Raw genomic sequence first — 27,669 nt, 5'->3', positions numbered from 1 at the left:
GAGGTGGCAGTGCCCGGGGGCTTGTTGGGGGGCCGTGAGCCCCCTGCATATGTAATGTGAAAGCCCCAAAAGTTTCAGGATAGGAGCGGAGCAGGGTGTCCCGTCTTCTTGGAGAATTTCGGTAAGATTCATCGACTGGTGCCAAAGTTATTCCAAATAGAATGTTGCAGATTTCCTATAGAAACTAGGAGGTCCATTAGGATGGCGGACGGATGCATGACCAGTGCTAGAGGCGGCGGAAAATGCAACTCACCATCCGCCAGCAGCGGGCCATCCATCTGCCATATTAGGAAGGCAAACTGGGCACATTTACTGTCCGTCGCGGAAAAACGTGAACCGCCGCGGGAACACACCAGGCAGCACGGTGGGTCGAGCAAATCCAGCCTCACCGCCATGCGGAATGACGTTCCGACCGTCCGCAATATTACATAGTCGCAAACAAACCGGAACACCGCAGCAGAAAAACCACCTTCTCATAGACGGCGGAAGCACCACAACGGAGAGGGAAAGCAGTGCCTCGAGACCCATCGCATGGACCCTACTGCCATGGACCCAGCCCTACACGCTTTCCCGGCCCTGTTCATACTTCACTTCCAGCAAGTCATGCACCCTTGTGGACGCCGCCGCAGGTACGCAAGCATGCAATACACACATACCATGCCACCGCATACATGAACACTGTTACCTGTTCACACCAGCAGCGTCGGATTAGCAACGAGGGCACTAGGGCACTGCCCGAGGGGCCGGTGTCCAGTCCCAGCTGAGGGCTGCTGTTGTGGGCAGTCGTGTTGGACCAATCTGGGCGGTCCCTGCATTTGTAAATGACTGCCAGCGGCCCAGTGTGTGCCTGAGAGGCCTTCCTGTAAGTAAATGTGTGTTCATTGCCACCCTTCCATCAATGGCAGAGGTGTCACTCCCCTACTGTTGCTGGGCCGGACCAGTAATATATGTATATTGAGCGGTGAAGGGGGCATGATCAAATCTCGCCTCACTAGTTGTCAGGTGCGTCACCATTGTGAACTAATCCATGGTAGACAGGGCATGTTGTAAACACAAAAAAATCCACAATGCAATTACACAACAAACACGGACACTGCCAAAGTACACAACATGAGTAACTGCCTTTATTAAACATCACAAAGATAGCACTCTGATGTACCCAGGCCAGTACACATTGCAGTGCATGTCCATGAGAAGCAGCACAACCAAGGGGAAAGAAGCAGCACAGTTCCAGGCAGGCCAATGAGAGAGTGCAGAGCAGGTCCACGAGAAGCTGCACAACCAAGGGGCAAAAAGCAGGACAGTTCCAGGCAGGCCAATGAGAGAGTGCAGAGCATTTCCATGAGAAGCTGCACAACCAAGGGGTAACAAGCATCACAGTTCCAGACAGGCCAATGAGAGTGTGCAGAGCATGTCCATGAGAAGCTGCACAACCAAGGGGCAACAAGCAGCACTGTTCCAGGCAAGCCAATGAGAGAGTGCAGAGCATGTCCATGAGAAGCTGCACAACCAGGGGGCAACAAGCAGCACAGTTCCAGGCAGGCCAATGAGAGAGTGCAGAGCATGTCCATGAGAAGCTGCACAAGCAAGGGGTAACAAGCAGCACAGTTACAGGCAGGCCAATGAGAGAGTGCAGAGCATGTCCATGAGAAACTGTACAACCAAGGGGCAGCAAGCAGCACAGTTACAGGCAGGCCAATGAGAGAGTGCAGAGCATGTCCATGAGAAGCTCACAACCATAGAGCCAGTGGCCAGAACAGAGCAGGTACATCTGAGGCAGCACAAGAGAGGGGCACATGGCATCAGAACTCAAACAGGGCCAGTGACCAGAACAGAGCAGGTACATCTGAGGCAGCACCAGGACGTGTGTCATACGGACAGTCCCATGGTCAAGAATATTGCAAGGGTGGTTACAATGAACATTCCAGACATCAAGTACAATGAGATTTGAGTGATGGGAACTGCACCTCACAGCAAAGAAACAGGTGGACTGCGGGACCTCGTAGCTTCGGACACAGTAGCAGGACCTGATACAGGAGTGTGAGAAACAGCCACAGCTCTAGTGACTGACACATGAGCGACAGACCCTGACACACTGCCCGGACCTGATTCAGGAGTGTGAGAAACGGCCACAGCTCTAGTGACTGACACATGAGCGATAGACCCTGACACACTGCCAGGACCTGATACAGGAGTGTGAGAAACAGTCACAGCTCTAGTGACTGACACATGAGCAATAGACCCTGACACACTGCCAGGACCTGATACAGGAGTGTGAGAAACAGCCACAGCTGTAGTGACTGACACATGAGCGACAGACCCTGATACACTGCCAGGACGTGATACAGGAGTGTAAGAAACAGCCACAGCTCTAGTGACTGACACATGAGCAATAGACCCTGAAACACTGGCAGGACCTGTCCCTGGACAGTGACCAACAAATACCATGCCAGCATTTGAGACGTGAGATTGGAGGACACCCACAGTGGCAGTACCTGAAACAGGAAAGGGCACAACTGACACAGTGCTACTACATGAGGCATGACAGCGAACAACAGACACAGTGCCACTATCTGACACATGAGAGTGAACGGCAGTTGACCCACTAGGACCCCTGAAATGATGAGCTACAGGGCTGTATGGGTCAGGAGGCAGGGTGGCCCTGGGATCTGGGGACAGCTGTACTTGTGCGACATTGGGGTGGTCAGGTGTTACCGGTGTGTGTTTCAGTTTCTTGGGGATTCGGAAGGGCACCCTGGACATGACTGGACTGGTAAGTGGTGCAGCCTCATCTGAAACATCACCCATCAAGGTTGGATCATGTGCATGTGTGGGTCCCCTCTCTGGGGGCGTGCTGGAACCTGCTTGACGCTTGCTCTGGCCCTTCCTTCTGCCCTCTGCATCTTGTATAATAGGGGATGCAACAACAGTATACTCCTTCCTCTGCTTCACTGGGGTGTGGATGGGAGTAGAGGTATGGGGGGGCCTTCACCTCTGACACATGTGGTTTACTTTCCTTCACCAACACCAACTTCAGGGGACACATGGGTGTTGGATGTCTGTCCTTGGTGGATGTCCTGTCCATGGGAGATGCCTTGGCCCTGGGAGGTGCCTGCTCCCTGGGAGTAGCCTTGGCCTTAGGAGGTGTCCTATCTTTGGAATGTGCCTTATCCGTGGGCGGGGCTCTGTCCCTGAAAGGTGCCCTGTCCATTGAAGGTGCCCTGTCCTTGGAAGGTGCCCTGTCCTTGGGAGGTGGCCTGTACTTGGGAGGTGCCCTGTCCTTTGTAGGGGCCTGGTCCTTGGGAGGTGCCCTGTCCTTGGGAGGTGCCCTGTCCTTGGGAGGTGCCCTGTCCTTGGGAGGTGCCCTGTCCTTGGGAGGTGCCCTGTCCTTTGTAGGGGCCTGGTCCTTGGGAGGTGCCTGCTCCTTGGGAGGAGCAATGTCTGTGGGGGGTGTCCTGTTCTTTGTGAATGCCCTGTCCTTGGTCTGTGCCTAGTCCATGAGATGTGCCTTGCACTTGTGAGTACCTTTTGAGGGGGATGCCAGTGTGTCCCGTGAATCGGTGCCCCCCATCACCCCTTGAGAGTCCTGTGTGTCATCTCCAGGGTAGCTGATGTTGAGTTCTGTGAAAGATTTCCCTTTCCCAGGGGATGGTGCCTGTGGCCTGCGTTCCCTGCCTTGCTGTCTGTGGCTGCTTCTAGTGCAATACCCTGAAAATGATGCATGTTCAGAAGTGTCACTCTCCCCTGAGCCAGTAAGTGGTGTGGATGGGGGAACTGAAGTAGAAGCTTGTCCACGTGACAGTTGAATGGCTGCAGACAATGTGTTGGATAAGGACTGTACTGTCCTGTGGAGACCAGCAACATAACCATGCATCCCCTCCATGAATGCTACCACCTGCCCCAACTGGTCCAGGAATGCATTTATCATGTTTGTTTGCCCTACACACAGCTGTCGCAGCAGATCAACCGCCTCAGCACTAAGGGCAGTTTGTGTCACAGGGGCAGGGGCAGCGGTGCCTGCACCAAAGGCCACTCTGCTCCCCCTACTCTTGCGAGCACGAGCAGTTCCTTTTGCAGTTGATGGCAGTGTGGGCCCAGTGTGCTGTTTACTGACTCCCTGTGTCTAACAACAGTGCTGAATCACCCACGCTGTCTGGAGATGATGACGATGGTGTCTCCACATGTGAGTCCTCAGGGATAGTTCTGTCCCCCTCTCCGGGGCTGCTCTGTTCCATCTCAGTCTGTGTTTGTGTGGTCTCTGATCCGGATGCATTGCCACCACTTCCCTCCGTCGTTTGTCTGTCAGTGCCTCCGCCCAAAGCTGAAAGAGAGAGATCAGAGGTATACCTACGTGCCACACTCACTGACTGCAAATTACAAAATCCAAACTTCCTTGACTGCGGGACAACATGTCGAACCCATCCTGCACATGAACCACTCATCCCAGACATCATCATGTCAAATAATTAGTGGGCCCTGTGACACATGTACATGAAACAAACAGGGCAAGTGCATGCAGACCACCACACATGTGATGCCATGGGACCACAGACTTGAATGACATGTCCTGGGCCCCTGCACTACAATGCAACTGTTATGTCCAGCTGGCTGACATGGATGCTGACTCTCACTCCGCTAATCCACCAACATGCAATAGCAGCACACCAAACACACCATGGATGTTACTACTGTGTCTGACCAGCAATACATGCATGCACTCCCAAGTCACAAACCCATGTCAGTGTGCTCACCGCTAGTTTGCTGCTGCTCCCCTCTCAGCCGTACGGACAGGTCAGGATGTGTCACAGCTATGATACGTAGCATTAGAGGGGTCATGGTACATCATGCAAGCCATCCTGATCTTGGAATCTGCCCCAGTGTCATCTCCGCCACAGTCTTGCTGAGCCTGGAGATGTCATCCCACCGCTTGTGGCAGCGTGTGTGTGTGTCGCCTGTTGTACACCCCCACTGCCCGTACATCACGTGCTATGGCCCTCCACACGGCCTTGCGATGGTGCAGCTTGACCTACCATAATGGGAGACAAGAGGGGGCAAGTCAGTGAACAGTTGGCTGTTCACACAGATAGAAGGTACAGGTATCTGTCAGCAGCCATGCACAGTACAACATATGTGACTGACAGGACAATATGGCATTAGTCCATCATGGATAGCAGGTGAGGCACACACACACAAAATAGCTGTGATCGGTCGTGACCCAGCACAGCCACAAGACTACACATGTCATGTTTGTTACCCCTCAAAGATAACACTGCGCAGCATAGAGGTCAATCAGTCAGTGACAGAACCAGGAACACATCACAGCGTTCCAGGCCTGCTGGGGCATACCCACACTGCCTCACACAGTACAGCGACCAGATTGCAGACACCAGGAGTCAGGGACCACCTCATGCACACCAACATGTCCTCCACTGCACTTACCACTTGTCCTGATGCACCGTAGAGCCGTTCATAGTGGCTGAGAACACCATCCACAAGGACCTCCAGCTCCTCTGCACTGAAGAGTTGGGACCGGATCTGTCCAACTCTCGGCATGGCAAGGTACAGGAAACTGGCACAACAGCAGCAGTTGGTGGAGTGGGCAGCAGCAGCATTTAGAGGTGATGGGTACAGGCAGCAGTTGGTGGAGTGGGCAGCAGCAGCAGGTAGAGGTGATGGGTGCAGGCAGCAGTCGCTGGAAGCAGTGGATGTGTGGTGCTCAGACTCACACATTTATAGGGCCCTGAGCTGATATCAGTGGCACACGTCTGCAGCAATTGGTGTTCCCGGGCAGCCTCATTCAAAATTAGCCAATGACTGGCCCCGCTGTGGTGGTGCACGGCTTCCGCATTTTTGAAAATCGCTTACGCGTCCTGCGGTACCGGTTTCCATTGGCTGCATGTGCAAGGACCATCACGGTCACACACCGCCCACCGCATGTGCGCGCTACCGCGATTATGCATCATTTGAAATACATCACTTGCTGGCACCGCAATGGCGGAGCACGCAGTCCGCGGGGGTGGGGCAGGCTAACAGATACATATGAATGTGCAAGTGGCAAAGCCAGTTGTTATTCCCCCACTCAGTCACATAGCGGCACCCACCATCCGGACCCGGAGGGGCCCGCCATGCAGAGGGTGGTATCCACCGCAACGGTGGTGACTCACCGCCCATGCGGTGACTCACCACCCAGGCCCATTCTGTCCAGGGGCCTGCCATGCAGATAGCGGTACCCACCGCCGTTCAACGGCAGTGGGTACCGCCATGCCATGCCCCTGGACAGATTGGGCATGGGCAGTGAGTCACCTCATGGGTGGTGAGTCACCGCCGTGGAACGGCAGTGGCTATGGCCATCTGCATGGCGGGCCCCTGGAATGAATGGGCATGGGCGGTGAGTCCCTGCATGGGCGGTGAGTGGGTACCGCCATCTGTATGGCGGGCCCCTGAACTGAATGGGCATGGGCGGTGAGTCACCGCATGGGCGCTGAGTCACTGCATGTGCACTGAGTCACCGCTACTGCTATCTACATGGCGGGCCCCTGGACTGAATGGGCATGGGCGGTGAGTCACCGTCGGGGAACAGCGGTGGGTACCGCTATCTGCATGTAAGGACATACCAACTGCCCTTTCACAATGTAGATTTAAATGTTGTGGAAAGCCTGCCCCGCCCACGCGGCATGCACAAACCTCCATGACAGTGCCAGAAACTGGTTGCATTTGAAAGATGCACCCTAGCGGCAGAGCAAGCATAACCGCGCCGGTGTGTCCCCGCCATGGCACCCTACTCAACAGCCAATGGGAAACGCATTTGTGGAGGCTGAATGCAAGTTTGGAAATTGTGGCAGGCGTGCACTGCCAGCGCGAGGCCAATTACTGCATGGTCAGGCACACATTCTGTGTTGGCAAGGGGACATGGGTGGCTAAGCAGGTACATGATACCTGCCAACTCATCATGCTGTGGCTCGGGCGCTGTCTAATGGTGTCCATTGGCCACCATGATCATGCAACAGGGCAGTGCTAACATTGCACATTACACATCCAGACCAGTGCTGAGTGCACATGCCAGGCCAGTGCACATCTGTGACAATGCAGTGATGTGGTGGCTCACATGTGACATGGGTTGTTGGTTTACATTTACACATTTCATTGTTACCATGGACCTGCGGATTGTGTTACATGTGTGTCTGTGCATGGTATGTGCAACGACATGTGAGGATGTGATGGATGCACTATGAATTAGTTGCTGTGTGATGTATGCCTGATGGATAGCCCTCTCATGTGTCCTTGTCCAGCCTATGCAAGTCTAGTCAGAGGTGCATGACCTCATGGACTGTGTATTTATGTATTGGCATGATGCAGCACAAAGATTGGGGCCTATGTGGATGCAGATCCACACATGAGGTGTATGTTGCACAATCAAGGCTGTCTGTGCTACATTGGGAACATGCCTTTGTGCATACACATGTCTGTGACGTCATTGTGGGGATGTCAATGTGTGGCAAGTCTACAGGTGTGCAATTGTTGTGTGCCAGGCCAACCCACATGTAGTCTGTGGTACCATCACTGGGGATGTCAATCATTGTTATTGCTGTGTCTGTCACGATCACAAATGTGGTACAGCTGTGTTGTGTTTACAAGTGACATGTGTTACCATCCTAGGAGGGCTCCGAATGTGCACCGTCCATACACTGTGTTGGAGGACATTGTGGACGACAAGGTGATACACAGATTCCGCTTGAACCATCCCACACTGCAGATCCTGGTTGCTCAACTGGAGCCCCACCTGCAGCCACGCAGGGAATATCCCGGGGCAATCACAACAACGACCAAGGTGATGGCGGCACTTCACTTCTTCGCTACTGGCACTTTCCAGCACACAATTGGTACAGCAGGGGGGATGTCCCTACTCATGTTTAGTGTGATAGTGCATGATGTCCTGGCAACCATGATGCTGTTTATGGATGACTATATACATTTTCCTGGGGCCGCGGAATTGCCAGCTGTGAAGGCTGATTTCTACGCTCTGGGTCGGATTCCACATGCGGTGGGTACCATTGATGGCACACATATTGGTCTGGTTCCACCACAGGCACGTGAATACATTTATCGTAATAGGAAGCATTACCACTACATCAACGTCCAAGTGGTGTGCCAGGCCAATCAGATCATCTTGCATGTGTGTGCCAGATTTCTGTGGCTGGCTTGTTGGTGAGTTGTAAGTGTCAAACACTGTGCTGTATGTGTGCCCTGCTGACCCACACCACAGTAGTAATGTTGGATGTGCCCGTCCATCTCTCCCATAGGTGACTCTGCATATCAGAACCGCCCATGGTTGTTGAGCCCAGTACGGAATCCCACTACCCCAGGTGAACAGCAATATAATGTTGCACATGGCAAGACACGTCGGGTGGTGGAGCGCACATTTGAGCTGCTGAAGTCAAGGTTCCGCTGCCTGGACAAGACTGGAGGGGCCCTACCTTACTCACCCGCAAAGGTCTGCAAAATCGTGGTTGCTTGCTGCATGCTCCACAACCTGGCCCTGCGCAAGGGGATCCCCCTGATCCTGGACCCTGCAGACCAACAAGTGGCTTCGCCTGCTATCCCGCCCTGTCCAGTGATGATGATAGTGGAGAGGAGGAAGGTGTGGACCAGAGACGTCAGCTCATTGAGCGCTACTTCCCATGAAAGTGGGTGTCAGCGTACGGTGTTGACATGGTATGCGGGAGGGATGGTTGGTGGTGATGTCTGGATGTGTGTTGTGACTGCTGCCTGTGTTTGGCTCTGTGCCGCTTGACAATGTGTGTGGGACATGGTAGTCATGCACGGCTCACGAATGGGTATGTTGTGACTGGTGAAAATTGTGGACTGGATAGATCGTACAGTCATGAAATGCGGTGTGGTGTGAAGGCTGTTATGCCGTTTCCTGACATGTGTATGTTGTGCTCTTCTTCTCCCTAGGTCACTTCATTTTCAACATGAGTACATACAAGCATTGCTCCTTGGACATGGTAACTTTTACATCATTGAACACCCGGTGATTAAAACATAGAGTACACACAGACATGAGTGTTTCAAGGGTGTTTATTTACAATGGTGGCAGTGTTGGTGGAGTGCATATTTACAAGATGGGGGTGTGGGGATCATCAAGTTGAAAGTCATGGAGGAGGAGAACATTGTGTAGAACCCACATTGTCATAGAAACCCAGTACAACACATAAAAGCGATGGCCTGGCGATGTGGGGGAGGATAGTCAACAGAGTGAATCGCAGGCTCAGGGCATGGTGAAATCAGCGCTGGCTCCTCGTCTGGTAGCTGGCTGGTGCTTTGCCACTGGTTTCAGCTGGCTGTTTCCTCGGACGTCCCCTCTTTATTTTGGACGGAGTAGGGACTGCTGTAGTGGCAGCTTGCTCGGGGGACATTTCCCTATTCGGGGGGCCTCTGGGGATGTTTGTGTAATGGCATCCTGCAGGCCTCTGGGGTAGGAGGAGGTGGTATATGGGCTGCAGGCTGCTCCCTCTGAGACGCTGCTTGCTGCCCCATGATGTCCACCAGTTGTGCCAGCCTTTTGTCGATGGACCTCAGGAGCTGCCGGTACTCCAGTGTGTCTTGGCGTGCCTGTGCATGCTCATAAACATCCACAACCCTGTTAATGGCATCCAGGGCTTCAGCACCACAATTGGGTGGGTGTTGCTGGCCACCTGCCCTTCCACCTGCCCTCCTGTCGGGAACCTGTTGCCTCACCTGGGTCCTAGCCCCGAGACTCTCCCTGCTCTCCTGGGATGTGGTGGGTGTTTCATTGTCCGATGGGTCTGGGAGGGTGGGACAGGGTAGACTTGTTGCAGCGGTGGTGGTAGTGGCAGTACAGGTCCCGACGGCAGGGGCCACTATTGGTGTTGTGGTCAAGGTGGTGGTGACAGCAATGTCCTAGGACCGTGAAGGCATTGGCGACACAGGTGTACTAGCCACTTCCACAGCATCCGAGGCATCAAGGTCATCAGGACCAGAGAGTCCATGGTCTGAGGGGGGTGCCTGGTGTTGCCGGTTGCTAACATTTCCTGCCAGTTTATGATCACCTGTTGTACAAAGGATAGAGAGTCATCGATGTGTACTGCACAGGTTGGTTGTTGTGACAATTGGGATGTCATGTCATGCAGCACAAGATTGACGAACCCATCACATTGTTGTGGTACACAGTACTGGGCATCATGATGGGTTCGGGTGGGATACGCCACTTGGCTAGGTGTCATACTGTGCTGGCCCCTCACCCAGGTACACCCCTCCCTGTGAAGATTGCTACCTACCTGTTACTTTGGTGGGAGGGGTTGCATTGCTAGCACATGGTGTAGGGAATCCATATCGCTGGACTGTGGGTGAAGGGGGCCTGTTGGGAGTTATAGTGCTGCCCCCTCTTCCAGGTACACCCCTCCCTGTGAAAATGGCTACCTACCTGTTTCTTTGGTGAGAGGGGTTGCATTGCTAGCACATGGTAGAGGGACTCCATCTTGCTGGGCTGTGGGTGAAGGGGGCCTGTTGGGAGTTGTAGTGCTGGCCCCTCACCCAGGTACACTCCTCCCTGTGAAAATGGCTACCTACCTGTTATTTTGGTGAAAGGGGTTGCAGTGCTAGCACATGGTGGAGGGACTCCATCTTGCTGGGCTGTCGGTGAAAGTGGCCTGTTGGGAGTTGTAGTGCTGGCCCCTCACCCAGGTACACCCCTCCCTGAGAAAATGGCTACCTACCTGTTACTTTGGTGAGAGGGGTTGCATTGCTAGCACATGGTGAAGGGACTCCATCTTGCTGGGCTGTGGGGAAGGGGGCATGTCGGGAGATGTAGTGCTGGCCCCTCAGCCAAGTTACACCCGTCCCTGTGAAGATGGCTACCTACCTGTTACTTTGGTGAGAGTGGTTGCATTGCTAGCACATGGTGGAGGGACTTTATCTTGCTGGGCTGTGGTTGAAGGGGGCCTGTTGAGAGTTGTAGTGCTGGCCCTTCACCCAGGTACACCCCTCTCTGTGAAGATGGCTACCTACCTGTTACTTTGGTGAGAGGGGTTGCATTGCTAACACATGGTGGAGGGACTCCATCTTGCTGGGCTGTGTGTGAAGGGGGCCTGTTGGGAGTTGTAGTGCTGGCCCCTCATCCAGGTACACCCCTCCCTGTGAAGATGGCTATCTGCCTGTTACTTTGGTGAGAGGGAGTGCATTGCTAGCACATGATGGAGGGACTCCATCTTGCTGGGCTGCGGGTGAAGGGAGCCTGTTGGGAGTTGTAGTGCTGGCCCCTCACCCAGGTACACCCCTCCCTGTGAAAATGGCTACCTACCTGTTACTCTGGTGAGGCTAGCACATGGTGGAGGGACTTCATCTTGCTGGGGTGTGAGTGAAGGGGGCCTGTTGGGGGTGGGAGTTGTAGTGCTGCTCCCTCACCCAGGTACACCCCTCCCTGTGAAGAGGGCTACCTACCCATTACTTTGGTGAGGCTAGCATATGATGGAGGGACTCCTTCTTGCTGGGCTGTGGGTGAAGGGGGCCTGTTGGGAGTTGTGGTGCTGGTCCCTCACCCATGTACACCCCTCCCTGTGAAAATGGCTACCTACCTGTTACTTTGGTGAGACTAGCACATGGTGGAGGGACTCCATCTTGCTGGGATGTGGGTGAAGGGGGCCTGTTGGGAGTTGTAGTGCTGGCTGCTTAGCCACATGTGACCCAGGAAATGGTGTTTGCTCCATGTGTGGGTGGTCATGGTGGATGCATTTTGGCCCTGACATTCACACATTTGGATGTATGTGTACTCAACATGCATGGTGTCGGGCCTAGGCGGAGTATCTTAGCAGTTGTGCACAGCAGTACTTGACATTTTTATTATGGTCATTAGGTTGTACTTACCAGCCTCCATTCCCTCAGCTATTCCTTCCAGGCTCTCCAGGTACAGTATTCAAGGCACCTTCTCCTCCCATTCAGCGTAGTATTGGCTGGATGGGACAGAGGACGCCAGTACACTCGGCCCGCTCGCGGTTCTTGGCTCTCATTGACTTCACCTTTGCCTTAAGGTCGTGCCACCGCCTCTGGATGTCTCTTTTGTTGCGTGGTGCGGTCCCTGATGCGTTCACTCTGGTGACTATCCTTTCCCACATTCTGGTTTGGTTGGCCAGTGTTGTCTGTTGTATAAGGTTTCCAAACAGGTTGGGTTCTACGCGAATGATCTCATCCAGCATGACTTTCTGCTCACTCTCTGTGAATTTGGGCTGTTTCTTGTGGGCCATGGTGTGTGCTGTGCAGGGTGTTGGGGGTGCAGGCGTGTGGTTTGTTGTGATGGATGGTGAGGTGTGTGTGTTGATGTGCAGGGTGTTGTGTGGCTATTGGTGTATGTGGTGCTGTGCTCTGCTGTGTATGTGGTGCTGTGCTCTGCTGTGTGCCTCTTCCTCTCAGTTCTGCTGTGAGACTCTTTCTCTCGGTTCTGCTGTGATGCAAAGGATTGTGGGGATTTTCATCTTTGTGGCTGTGTCCCAATGGGATCTTGCAGTCAGGTATGTTGTGGGTGTGGACCCTTGCCTTTCAAGTGTTCCACCATGGGGGGGTGTTTTTGATGTTGGTTATTGGGGGAGGGGTGTGTTCATGGTAGGTATGTGTCCTGATTTGCTGGATTGCATAGTGCCTTGCAGCCGCCATTTTTTGGCAGTCAGACTGCCGCGGGGATTAGCTTTGGCCCTCTGCTGTTACTTATATTTGTCGATGTTATTTTCCGCCACAGTCGTGGAGGGGGATTCTTTACATTGCCTTGGCGGCGTTACCCTAATTCTGCAGCCAGTCACACTGCTGCACTGTCGGCAGTTGTGCATGTTACCGCCGACACTCCGTCCTGTCCTTTTTTCAATTTTTCCGTCGGCGGTCTTTGTTGTCATCCCTCCGCCGCGGACTGGTTTTCTATGCTTCCGTCTGCGGTCGGCGGACTTTGATGACATCCGTCCGCCGCGGTCGGGTTTTGCTGGAGGGGAATCATAATTGCACTGTCGGTTTCACCACGGTGCAGTCTAACGGTCAATTCCCGCAGGACTGGCGGTTAGGACGCTTTCCGTCCGCAATTTTAATCAGCCCCTAGGTCCTAATTATATTTACCTACTGGCGACCGGTAGGTAATATATATATATATATATATATATATATATATATATATATATATATATATATTCCTTCACTTTAGCGAGCAAAGACAGCTTGCTAGTAGATTAAGAGGCACACACGGAGTTGATGTACAAAGATTGAAATGCTTTATTCGGTGCTTTCGATCCCTCTCCCCTCCAATTCGACAGATGCGTTTCGCCTCGTGGCTTTTTAAAAAAAAATATATATATATATATATATATGTATATTCACAGTATAACTAAGAAAATGACAGAAGGGGGTACATTAATTTCTTTTCAAAAAGGGAACCTCCTGCTCTGTTACGTGAGCTACACTTATACCCAAGCAAGAAGATCAACTAATCACATATTTTGGTAATGCACCAAATACTATTTTAATTACTGCTATGGGAGGGCAACAACAAGGGAAACTACAATTCTAAATGTTAAAGAACATGACCTCCCCTATGTTACTGAAATTGAAGTAAGAGATGTTGTAAAAAACATCATAGAGGCAAGCACTAGTTACAAACGAACAAGCACTCAAATATAAAAAGCTGTCCTGCCATCCCATCACTGAAAAGCCTAATAGCCAGAACTAAGAAAATCAACCAATCCGACGCCACAAGCCCCAAAAATATTTTCAGAAATAGAAATAATATTCGAATAGACAAAAACATACAAAGGGGCTAATGTCGACGTCGGGGGACTAGCGTCTGCCCAACACCATCGCAGATCAGGTTCAGCGGACCTTCAATCAGCAGTTCCGAACGCCTAATTATGATGCTACCACACATGGTGGAGTCACAGGCTCACTTTTCAATATGTGAGTTTGTGCTGTGGTGAGAAACGTGCCGCAGAACAAGCTCCCATTAAGAAAAGCTAGTTTGTGTTCATCCCAGCACCGAGTGGCAGGCACCTCATGGTACTGGTATGCACAACAATCCCCAACCCAAGGCCATAAAGAGAAAGGAGCCATGCTAGGGGACCCCAAACTCGTTTCCCGCTAGGCTTTCCATGTCGGAAAGCCTGGCATGGAAAGCTTGTCAGAAACTGAGCATAGTAATCCGGATGGCAGAAACGTCATTTTAGGATAACGAGCCAGCCTCTGACTGACGTCGGGCTACTTGAGCCCATCAGAATCGAGCCGGAATGACCATCCACTTTCAATTCCGACCGCCTGTATTGTAATAGGAAACGAACCAGGTCGGAGGCTTTCCAACCGAGATCTTAATAGGCCCCACAGAAGAACAATTTCTTCTTCATGAAAATGAAAGTAATGAAAAAAAATTGTCATCTTTGCCACTCCTACTAATATCCAAAACCTGAAACAATGCGAAACCTGTATGATGGATGGGACATTCAAAATATGTCCCAAGTCAGTCTACCAATTATACACTTATCCATGGAGAATACCAAGAAACAAACATCCCTTTCATATATGCACTACTATGCAGTAAGCATTTTACAACCAACATAGAACTCCTAACAGAAATAAAACAACAGACAACATTAATTCCCCAAATCATTGACTTCAAACAAGCAATGGCACAAGCAATTTAAAAAAGTTACCCACATACAGCAATACACGAATGCTATTACCACTCCAATCATACTATATACAACAAATAGTAACTTTTCATATCAAATACAAAAATCACCAGGCCTAGCCTGCGTCTCCATAACTGACATGGCAAACTACTACAACCTACTTTTAGAAAAACCCTGATACCAATCAAATGAAATAAAACGTAGGGTTTGATTAAGATGGCAGGTGGACTTCAGTCTGCCTGTCACCCTGAGGCAGAAGGGACTGCCCTACAGGCTGTCGGCGGTCTTGCAGTAGACATTAGGATGTGACCGCCACCATGGCAGGAGCAATGCCTATATTTTGCATTGCGGCAGGTGCTACTGTCTGCAGCACCTGTCACAATGATAAAAAGGGACACATACACATCCCTGCATTTGGTGCCTTCCACATGGTGCAGGTATTGGTATGGGGGCACCAGTGTCCACAGCTTTGGTCCAGGGTGGAAAGGCGCCTGCTATGGGCTCCCAAAGTCACTTTCTGCCTAGCTGTTCATGGCAGGTTAACCGCCACGAACAGGAAGAGGAAAGGGACACTGTAATCCCTACGGCAGTGCCTGGTAGTCCCACCACTATTGTAGTGAATGAGAGGCCTTCCACCACACTGGCGGGCTCAAAGAGCCCATCGAATGCATGGTGGCCGCGCTTTCCGACTGCCATACTTCTGCCCACCATTATTATATAGTGAGGGGAAAATAGGCAAACAATGGCAGTGAGACTGCCACCGACAAAGCTTTCAGATTGACTCCTTGTCAGAATTGTTCTGACCGACTCGGGTCCGGGAAGTCCAACCAACCTATTGCAATGTTCCAGAATACTGTTCGTACGGACTCCCATTGACTTCAATTGGAGCCTGTGTTCCGACCAACAACACAGGTGCCCCTTGAAAAAAGGGGTTGTTGCGGAAAACTTTGCACCCTGTGGTGGACACCCCATGGTGCCTACTACACTGTGCATGGTTGTAAAGAGAGGTCCCATGGGTACACCCAGGGCCCCAACCAGAGGCCTCTGGATTAAGGGGGCCCTGCATTGGCGCCCAAAGTCAGTTTCTGACAGCCGTTTCATGTCGGATGGACCAAGTCGGAGAGCTTTCCGAATCCAAAATCATAATACGTCGGTCAGAAGCGAGTTCCATAGACCTGTAGTATTCTGCTCCGACAGACTCAGAGTCTCTGAATGCTGGTCAGATCCAAGTCAGAAGCCTTTCCATCATACTTGGTCAGCCGGAAATCTTTTCAAGTCGGTTGGAAAAAAAGGTTCGTACACAGGTTAGGAAAATCTAAATGCCATTTGTAGCCCTTCTGACCGACATCGTAATCAGCCTCTATGTCTACATAAGCTACTAGAATCTATATAAAATGAATAAAGATTACAAGAACTAAGAGTAGATCAATCTGTAACTAAAATACGTCCTAAACTAAGTGAACAAACCAAAACAATATGCAAGCACCTACAATACAACACTAGATTATACCCAAATACCAACGGACTAGAATTCCTTGAAATAATTGCAAACCCTATACTTTTAAAAAGAATACCTATACAAAACATCACCTACTACAATAATCCAAATACAGCAACCAAAAACCATTACTATTCAAACAATAACATATGACATTCAATTAAATAATTGAAATTAAAAAGTAAAACAGCAATATGAATCACTCAAATAAACACTTCCCACCAATATTAAAAAAATCAAAAATAGCATACATTTTGTTGCAGTAGATCCTCCTCAAACAAAAATATTTCCTAAATGAAGTCGATCCAAATCCATATTAAAAATAAATCAAAACAAAAATGAAAAAATACAACTGTAAAAAAAGGGATGCAATGACTTGGGGCCCGATGTAGGTGGCCTTTACCGGTCGGTAACGGCCGATTTCGGCCGTTACCGACCGGTAAATGGGTCAATGAGATGTAGGGGGACCTTGTTTACCGATTCGGTATATTTACCGAATCGGTAAAGTTACCGAATCTGTAAAATACCGAATCGGTATTCATACCGATTCGGTATTTTACATATGTAGGTGGGACTCTTCTGAGTCCCAGAGGCCTTACAGAATCGGTATTTTACCATGAAATAAAACCTCATGGTAAAATACCGATTCCGGTGTGCATGCACATGTGTGCATGCACACCTATGCCATGTGACAGGCAGACCTGCCCTTAGGGCATGTATGCCTGCCACATGGCACCCACGCCTGTATTGGGGGTGCCAGAGGGTGTCAAAGTGACACCCCCTGCACCCTTGATGGATTCGGTATTTACCGATTCGGTAAATACCGAATCGGTAATGCCCATTGATTCCTATGGGCTTCAAAGCCCATAGGAAGCAATGGGCATTACCGATTCGGTATTTACCGAATCGGTAAATACCGATTTTTACCGAATCGGTAATCAAAACATCTGGATTACCTACATTTCCCCTCCTCCAATTTACCACTTCTTAAATACCGAATCGGTAGGATTCGGTATTTAAGAAGTGGTAAAGTGGAGTTCACCTACATCGGGCCCATGGTTCTCTCCTTGTGCAGTAGTGTGGCTCACTGGTTAGAGGCGGCAGACCCGAGAGCAGAGGACGGCCCAGGACCAGGGTTCGATTCCCGACGCGGCAGGTTTCTGGACCAGGGTCAGCGGACTCGATAATTCTCTCGCCTCGGTGCCCACTCTGATCAGCGATCACACTCGGCAACTCTGGGCATAAGCTTGCCTCATCTGCACTAACGGCCCCACCAGACCGCCGGGGATGCCTGGTCTCACCCTGGAGATACCCATTAAGGGACCATCTCTCAGGGAAGCCAGGAAGGGTTTCGCAGCGGTCGAAGCGCGGAGATACTCCTCCGGGAGTCGATCCTAGCGCTATATAAACTTGCAATTAATTAATTAATTAATTAATCAAAGCCTCAAAAACCGAAAAAACAGTCACAAAAAAGAAACACTCCAAGAAAACAGAACAATAAAAGGAAACGTATGCAAAATTAATATTTTCAATGAAACTGTATGACATTTCCTTTAAATAAAAAAATGCATCTTCACCTCCACCGTAAATTCGGAATGAAACCCCTGAAAAGAAACACAACAACCTCCCGCAAAAACACATACAACCCACATACCTTACACACAACAATCAATAAACAATAATACATAATCAAAAATATCAAACTAACAGGCTAATACACTAACCTACACTTACAAAGCACAACAAAACACTGACCTGGAATGCCAGAAACCGGTCCTCGGAAGCTTGTTTCCGGTTCAGGGAAGACATGGCTTGGCAGTTCGGGCTGGACTGTTCCCATGAGGCACAGGGTCAGACTGATTTGCATATAGCCATGTCTGAACTGGGGTGGCAGAGTGGGCTAAAGAACGGTGATGGATTAAACCCAGATCTTTTGACTGGGTGTGAGTGTTTGATTGATTCAGATGCTCCGTCCATCACCACCCCCTTTTGTACCGCTTTTGGCCACCATAAGTGTAGCAGGGTATGCTCAGACGTGAGTCCCCTGCTCACTTTGCCACTGGATTCAAGCAAGCCGGGCTGAAGATGGCTGGAATGCCTGAAACCGGTCCTGGGAAGCTTGTTTGCGGTTCAGGGAAGACATGGCTTGGCAGTTCGGGCTGGACTGTTCCCATGAGGCACAGGGTCAGACTGATTTGCAAATAGCCATGTCTGAACTGGGGTGGCAGAGTGGGCTAAAGAACGGTGATGGATTAAACCCAGATCTTTTGACTGGGTGTGAGTGTTTGATTGATTCAGATGCTCCGTCCATCACCACCCCCTTTTGTACCGCTTTTGGCCGCCATAAGTGTGGCAGGGTATGCTCAGACATGAGTCCCTTGCTCACTTTGCCACTGGATTCAAGCAAGCCGGGCTGAAGACGGCTGGAATGCCAGAAACCGGTCCTCGGAAGCTTGTTTCCGGTCCAGGGAAGACATGGCTTGGCAGTTCGGGCTGGACTGTTCCCATGAGGCACAGGGTCAGACTGATTTGCATATAGCCATGTCTGAACTGGGGTGGCAGAGTGGGCTAAAGAATGGTGTTGGATTAAACCCAGATCTTTTGACTGGGTGTGAGTGTTTGATTGATTCAGATGCTCCGTCCATCACCACCTCCTTTTGTACCGGTACAATATTCTTGACTTGATATTCATTTCACTCGATATTTTCAACTCAGTATTCTGTTTCTTCACTCCTCTTTTGTTGGCAATTCAGAAGTCTTTCCGTCCAGTATACACAGCAAACTTGTCCCATTGCCTTCGTTGGGTCATGTCGGAAGCTGGCATTTTTGTTTCCAAATATGGTGCTCATGTCACTAGAGGAGCCATAGTGAAAAAATATTTTTTGCCGGATCTTGTCTAGAAGATATTCTTTATGCTGTCAACTAGTTATCTGATTCTATGTTTAAGATTTTTTTATTTTAAACCTATTGTAAATTTTTCATCTGGTTGGTCAGCTTGGAGCCAGCAGAATCGGAGCCTACGATCCTGCCATAGAATAAAAAATGTTCAAACATTTGCAACTAAAAGTTTAGATTCTATTACCCCTTCGATGCTTATGACGGGCTCAGCTCGTCATGAGGCACAGTGGAGCTGTGCTTGTGATGAGCTGAGCTCGTCATAACTGCCGAGGCCCTTCCACGCGTGGCGAATTCCCCACCTGTGGGGGCATTCTACAGGAGTGGGTGGAGTCATGATGAGTCCATCTCGTCACGAGCACAGCTCCACAGTGCAGCATGATGAGCTGGACTCGTCGTGAGTACCGCGGGGCCGTGGCTCCCCATTCTCCCCCCGCTCCACTGGGGAATTAGCCCCACATGGAAGGTGTTAAGGACAGAAAAGACGTATGATATTCATTGATTTCAAAGTAACTGTTATGTACATTCTGTTTCTTTTGGCCCACTCTTCTGATTCAGTGTGTGTTGCGATGGGATTCCTTTCACTTTTTTCTTCAGGCTCAGAATCCAAACAAGCCTGAAACACTTATGGATGGCTTTGCATGTGGCCTGCTTTCACATGTCTGGTTACAGAATTCATACTTATTTCCGTTTGGGGTTGTAATGTTCGGGACTTTGGTAACTCTCCTTTGAGCGTTTGAACAATTTATTCCTTTGTTTTATGGACACAGTTCTCTTATTCGTTGGACTGAATTTTTTGCAAAGAAAACTGCAGGAAAGATTGTGACTCTCTCTAATGTATGTGATGTCAAGAGACTATGGGGCCGATTACGATCCTGTTTGGAAAGCATTCCTACTGAATCAGTTCCAGAAGGCTTTCAGTACAACTCGGATCAGGAGAGCCTGACCAAGTGATTTGGATGCATAAGGATGTTGTCGGATAAGATTTGGTCGGACTCCCATTGCCTTCAATTGGAGACTGTGTTCAGAACGAGAATACAGGCTCCATTGAAGAAAGGGGTGATTGGGGAAAACCTTGCACCCTGTGGCAGGCACCCCATGGTATCTGTCACACTCTGCATGGTTGGAAATGAGGGGTACCTTGGGTAACCCCACGGGCCTTATTCAGAGGGCCTTTGTAAGTGGGGGCAGCTACAGGCCCCCAAAGACTAATTCCAACAGCTGATTTGTTCTGGAGAAACCGACTCAGAATAGCTGTCCAAATCGGTCATTGTACTCGCTCGCTCGGAGTCCATAGAGCTGTACAAATTGGCTCTGAAAGACTCAACCTGTACAAATGCCTTTCAAAACCTATTCGGACAGCCCAAATGGTTTTCATGGCATCATAATCGGTCAGTCAGAACTGGGTACAAATTGGTTTGAAACAAGGGCTCCGAGTCAGATTTGGCAAACCTCAGTCTGATTCGGAGCTCTTTCTAATGAGATCATAATTGCCCCATATGTTTTTGTTGATGAGGCGGAGTTCAAAGCCTCATTCGATATGTAGTGTGTTTTAATGTTTTTCATTGACTGCTCTGTTTTGAGCCGTAAAGATTTAGAAGAATAATCCTCACCTGCATGTTGTTAATAGAATGTAAAATTCTTGGTACCGATGCTAGAAAATGTTATACTCTAAAGCAAGCACAACCGTTGTGTACTACCAGCTGACACATGTAGTTACACTCGCCACTCACAGTCTGCAGTGCTTTGCTTCTCTCAACAGGAATCTGTTGCACTATTAGCACCAACCTGTTCTTTTGTTGTTCAATCTTTTGTTGTGTGGCGTTTCATTCTGCACATGTGTCCAATTGGCAGGAGTTTATTATACATCCTTTATTTTGAGGATTGCTCATCATCAATATAACAATACGTGTCCATAAAATTGATGTTCAAGCAGGTTTAGTAAATATTCAGTAGAAAAAAGCCCCATCCATCAGCAACCCAACTGGAGGACAGATTCTTATAACTTTCATAATCCTCAGTATTCAACCCAACACATTTCATCTACCTAGCAATTCTACAGTGTTTCCAGAACTCCCTGGTTAGCTATCATTACATGCACATGCCCAAGGGTAATGTCAAGAATACCACAAATACCTTTTGGTGCAGTCTTGGACAGAGACGCCCATGCACTGGATGTACTAGAATGACTGCCAAGAGGTGGAGACAACTGGGCCACTAGAATAGGAGTGATGTTTGACTGTATCTTTTAAAACTTTGAAAACTGATTACAGTTAGTAAGACTAAGTTTAACCATTTTTTTCTAAACACTGAACTGTTTTACAGCAATTTGTGGAAAAAGGCACTCACTTTTTTCACTAGACAATTTTTAAAAACAGGCCAGGACTCTGATGTACCCAGTTTCTCAATAAAGAACTATAGAAATGGGAGGTACAAAATACACAGTCCTGTTTCTTAGTCATGTGGCTGAATACAAGCACATTGAATCTATTTATTCAAATTTTTTCCGGGCAGTGGATTCTGAATGGGTTGCAATTGCCTTTTCCATTCAGATGGGGTCTACATATAGCAAAAGAGAGAGGGGCTGTTTTCCATCTGGGTAAGGATTTTCCTTTTCCTGTTTTACAATCATATAGAATCATACTGAATGGGATGGTGGTTGTAGCAGGAAAACATTGTGTCAATACCTGCAGGGTGGCACGGCATGAAAATGCAATAGCACCTTATGAATGTGTTCCTACCAGTACATCCGATTAGCTTATGCTTTGCTGCTCTTTAGGTATCAGTATAGTTCCCTAAAATACTAGTATTGACTGATTTCTAATATATGAGGTGTAGATACATTGTCAGATCTAACTTCTAATGTTCCAATTTTTGCAATAAATTCATGTAGTAAATCACCTTGTGTACTGATAAAGTCAGATGACCAATACTTTGTGACTAAACAATTTAGGGCCACATGTACAACTGGTTTTATTTGGTTGCAAATGGGATATCGGCCCGTTTGTGACCACAAAATATGTCTGTCCTATGTACAAAACCTATTTTGTGAGTCAGTAACCTATTATCGACTCGCAAAATAAGGTTTGCGACTCGATGTTAGGAAGGGCCATGCCAAGGACGTCCCTTCTTAATAGTGAGTTATGCTTCAATATACAATTGTTTTATTACCTCCGTTGCGGTCGCAAAACACTTGCAGTTTACCACTCGTTTCAAAAAGTGTAGGCAACTCGCAAATGGGAAAGGGTATTTAGAGGACCCCTTTCCCCTGTGTGACTTGAAGCAGAAATATTTTTGAAGAGCAGGCAGTGGTCCCAGGGACCACTTTCTTCTCTTAAAAAATGAAACAGGAAAGTTTCATTTTTCTTTTTGAAATGCATCCAGTTTTCCTTCAAGGAACACGGGCTGCATTAAAAAAATAAAAACTGCTTTATTTAATAAGCAGTCACAGAAATGGTGGTCTGCTGCCCCAGCAGCCCACCATCCTTGAGAGTGTCAGCCATTCCCAATTGGTTGCAAATGGCAACCTGCCTTATGAGTATTAATGAGCCAGGCATGTTTGACCCCATTGGAAGTTGCAAACAGAGTCTGAGATACTTTTTTGCATTCCATTTTGTCAGTCACAAATTGAAAGTCACAAATCAACTAAATGTATGACTCGCAAAATGGAAGAGTCATATATCTGGCCCTTAATGAAATCCCTACATGGTTACAGCAGCAGCTGCAGAAATATCAGATTACTATGTTTGAACTTAAAAGGCCAGTGCATTATATGACTTTTCGGATTCTAGTTGAATATTTAAACTTATTTCTTGTTCATTTTCCTAGAGTTGCTCCTGCAGAAAAGATGCCACTTGACGACGGATCTGTTGACTTGATCACTGCTTCGGTTGCTGTTCACTTTTTCAACATAAAGGAGTTCTTAAAAGAAGTGGATCGTGTGCTCAAACCCAATGGCTGTGTGGCAATGTACTGTTTGCAACCGCACCTAAACCTTTATTACAAAGATTGTTCTCGACTTTTAACAGATGCTTACAGGGAGGTAAGTGCTGAGACAATCGATAATGCATTAAAACGTATGCAGAGGTCTTTAAAATTAGGGTGACAGGCCTTACTGTCCTCACATGATCATCTGCTGCAGCACAACAGACGAGTGGAACCCCAACCACCGCTGATACCTCTATCAGCTCAACGATCAGCCTGGCAGAGCACCATTTATATTGTCTCAGAGGGTGCAAAACAGGATCTTATTTTAGTCCCTATGAAGTCACTATTAAATGAGGGAGAAACACTGACACTATGGGGACCATTAGGATTGCCACCACCCGCATGGGGTGTCAAACTGCCCATGACCCGACCTCCCCGCCACCCATTTCCCCCGCCATATTATTATGGTGGGGAAACCGCGGCAGATGGAAAGACCGTCTGCCGCTTTTCCACCCGGTCAAAGAGTCAACCAGGCAGAAAAGGGTTTAATATGGTGGCGGTGTCTGTTAGACACCGCCACCCATATAACCATGGATGCGGTAACATGCCTTTCCGTGGCGGCAATGCCAACACAGAAAGGCATGTGAGAATAGACTGTGAGGGCCAGTTTCGGACCCCCAGATACTCTGGGTGGTAGGGGGTGCAGATGGGGGTGCCTATGGGACCCCCCTGCAGCTCCGTGCACAACACCGCAGGCACCGGGCGGTGCCTGCCATGTTGTGCATGGAAGTGCACGACATGCCTTTCTGGCATTGTGGCGGGCGGTGCTGAGTGACCCGCCCGCCACAATGACAGGAATGCAGGATGCGCCCACCGCTGTGGCGGGCGCATCCTAATTGCCCCCACCGGACCCCCACCCTTATGGCGGGCCGTCCCGTTACCCGAAAGGATGGCGACTAATGACCCCCTTTATTCTCTGGGGAATGACCACTGCAATGACTGTCCCTCTTCTGTTTTCATGATCTTAATGAACATAAAAGAAGGACTTATCTGATGACTTTTACTGCTTTGCAGAACGGGAATGGGACTGGGACAGTGCAGGGCAACGACTAACACAAGTTAAGAATTGTATACAAATATTGAAGACTTTGAGACCTATCAAACCCAAAGAGCAGCCACAGAGGTGAAGCTTCATCATTATTGATTGCATTGCGCATGTTCCGAAACCCATGTGCTAATCATGAGTCATTCGTTGAAGTGATAGCGAGGGATATAAGCCTCGCATTTGCAGCAGCCATTACTCAGGTCAGCGCTCTAGTTGCTGAACTTGCTTGGGCTTCTTAAGAGCCCGATGACTTGACCACATAGTGGACGTGCGCAGCGGGCGTGCCGCTGGCACACCAAATGTAAGCCTGTCTCTGCCAGTCTGCGTCACGACGGGGCCAGCGGCTACAACCCCTGCCTTTTTTACATCAGATAATTACTGTTATAGTGTGGAGCAGCTTAGACAGTTAAACCCACCCACAGGATCAAACTGTATCCATTCCTTTGCTCCCAGTAGTCCAGCTACCAATTGCGCACACTACTCATTCAGATTCTGGTCGCCCTCCCCAATGCCCCCGTTGCGCCACCTTGATAAACATTTTGAACTGCCTTTATTAACTTGCAGATCCTTGCCTAAACATACTGCAGAGCTGCTCCTCCTGCTTATGGATGAAAGCCCTGATGTCTTGTTCCTCACTGAAACCTAACCGAACGTGGGCTCAGAGCCTGACAACGTCCAGGCCCTCCCCCCTGACTGCGTAATACAGAGGTTGGATATGGCAACTGGTAAAGGGTGTGGCATTGCCATTATCTATAAAAGCCACCTCAATTGTCGGACCTTTGGGAGCCCTTTACCTGACTGAGAAAGCCTCCATTTCTCATTATGATATACGCCTATGCTCTCTCTCTCGGGCATCCTAATTCATCGTCCCCCTGGATCTATGGGCCTTTTCTGCAAATCACTAACTGAAATGGTCCCTAAACTGGCCAGCACCCCTGCAAATTTTACTATCCTGGGTGATTTCAAGGTCCACTTCGATGATCTAACATCAAAGCCATCATCTGAGCTGTCCTTGGACCTAGCGGCCTATCAGCTCACACAGAAGGTGATACATGTAACAGATTTGAAAGGGCACCTCCTAGACACCATGTTTTCCAATCTAGAGGAGCTAACCTGTCAGAAACTGGCCCCTATTACCTGGGCGGTCAATTTTCTGATCCTTTTTTGCTAGTCTCCTACCCATGCTACTCCCAGACCCTCCACAGACAGATGCTCATATTTATCATAAAACCACAGTTGATGGGCAGAATGCAGAACAATGTCATACATTCACCCCAGTACAGAGATCTGGGCCTAAATCCATCGTTTTTTTGCACTCCACACCACCCCAGTTCAGACATGGTCATATGCAAATCAGTCTGACCCTGTGCCTCATGGGAACAGTCCAGCCCGAACTGCCAAGTCATGCCTTCCCTGGATCGGAAACAAGCTTCCGAGGACCGGTTTCTGGCATTCCAGCCGTCTTCAGCCCGGCTTGCTTGAATCCAGTAGTGTGGAGAGCATGGGACTCACGTCTGAGCATACCCATCCCACTCGGGGTGACAAATGCAAAATCCACAGTTGATGGACAGAATGCAGAACAATGTCATACATTCACCCCAGTACAGATATCTGGGCCTAAATCCATCGTTTTTTTGCACTCCACACCACCCCAGTTCAGACATGACCATATGCAAATCAGTCTGACCCTGTGCCTCATGGGAACAGTCCAGCCCGGACTGCCAAGCCATGCCTTCCCCGACATGCCTATCCTGTCAATTACCACGTTACCTGCTTTCCCGAAACAATCGCATATCAGCTAGACCAACCGATCCATATCGAGGATCTGGTCTCAGCAATCGCCTACCTTAAGGTATATAAGGCTTCTGGTCATATGGCTTTTCAGTATAGTTTTACAAAGCCTTTTGCCAGGAACTGGCACCGCTTCTGACCTGTTTGTTCAATTCCTTCCTTGAAACAGACTATTTAACTGATTCTATGGAAGAAGCTTCAATCTCACAGATCCTCAAGCCCTTAAAAGACCCCAGCGAATGTTGTTCGTATAGACTCTTATCACTACTCAATATTAACACAAAAGTCTTCTCCAGCATTCTGGCAGCCCGACTAAACCCACTGATTGCAGGCCTGGTGGACCAAGACCAAGAGAGGTTTTTTCCTACTCAAGAGGAGGGAACAATACCAAAAGACTTTTCCGTCTTATGGCCAGCATCCACAGATCACGCAAATAAGCAATTCTCCTGTAAATTGATGCTGAAAAAGCTTTAAAAAAGGTGCGATGGGTGTATCTTTTTGACACACTATGACATTTTGAGTTTGGCATCTAGTTCATAAAATGTGTCAGTTGTATCTATCAGGCCCCAAGAGCATTGGTCTGTCTAAACAGGATGGAGTCTGATGCGTTCCCTATTGCTCCCGGCACTTAGCAGGGATGTCCACTCTCAACTCTCCTGTTTGTAGGGGAGTCATTAGCACAAAGAATCTGGGATGACCTACAGATTGAGGGCATTCACTTTGGTAAAGACACTCACAAAATCAGCCTCTATGCAGACGTTGTAAAACTGTAATTGATGTGCCAAGTGACCTCGTTACCGGCCTTAATAGCCGAGTTGAAGAGCTTTTGGGAAGTCTCTGCTTTAAGGTCAACCTGAAAAATTCTAAAATGTTGAATGTCTCTCTGTGCCTCGGGCCCATGATTGGAGCCTTCAAAGCAAATACCTGCTATATTCGGATGAGCAATCCATACCTTACCTGGGTATCCTGCTCGCTCCAATGATACCGAAAACAATTGCACTGGACTATGCAACTCTCCTAGATTTGACAACTAAAATGCTGGACGGATGGCCACGTCTAGGGTAGGGTCGGTTTGGGCAAATTGCGGCTGTTAAGATGATAGTGTTACCGCGTATCTTATACATCTTCCAAATGTTACCTGCAGCCACAACACTAAAGGCCTGATACAAGCTACATTTGCCGATCAATAAATTTGTCTGGGGAGGGGGACCACGGCTACCGTTTCTTTAACAAACACAACACAAGTGGGAAGGTGGAATAGGGCTTTCTTTGGTTCATAGATTCTTCCAAGCAGCATATCTTCACTATATTGTTGAAATTGCACTGGCCTCTCTCTGAAAAACACTGGTCCTTTATGGATCAAATAGTGGTAGGGGCGAATATTTGGCAGGAAGCGTGGATCCCATTCAAATCTAGGTCTTGGGGCAATATTGCTCCCCAGTAACTTCATCAACACTAAAATTCTGGGATGTGATAGCCTGCAAAAAAAGGTTTGACTACTTTTCCTTCACCAATGTCCCCAATAGTAGATAACCCTGACTTCCGCCCGGACATACGACGATTTTAGTTTTCCAAATTTTAATTCACTTCACCAGAGCACTTGGCACTCACTTTTCTCTGATCACTACTGCAATAACCAGTGGTTCTCCTCCTGGTGGAGGAAAGCATACGAAAAAGAATCCCAATTATGATGCTGTCACATTTTTAACCTGACGGAGAACCAAGATATACCGCCACACAGCTTGTGTACGTGAATGAGGGTTTTTTAAAGTAAGACTACCACA

At 48.9% G+C, this 27,669-nt stretch overlaps 1 protein-coding gene across 1 annotated transcript in view; it reads left to right on the top strand.

The window, feature by feature from the left end:
• LOC147701312 (putative methyltransferase DDB_G0268948) overlaps positions 1-27,669 on the top strand; it is a 169,438-nt gene that overhangs the window by 121,749 nt on the left and 20,020 nt on the right. Inside the window, exon 3 of the mRNA XM_086928623.1 lies at positions 22,891-23,104. Coding sequence (XP_086784749.1) covers positions 22,891-23,104 — 214 coding nt within the window. The remainder of the gene's footprint in view (positions 1-22,890; positions 23,105-27,669) is intronic.

This window comes from Lissotriton vulgaris, chromosome 7 (assembly GCF_964263255.1).
Source record: "Lissotriton vulgaris chromosome 7, aLisVul1.2, whole genome shotgun sequence".
Taxonomy (NCBI): domain Eukaryota; kingdom Metazoa; phylum Chordata; class Amphibia; order Caudata; family Salamandridae; genus Lissotriton; species Lissotriton vulgaris.
Note: the sequence above shows the minus strand (reverse complement) of the source record. Positions and strands in the feature narration are given on the sequence as shown.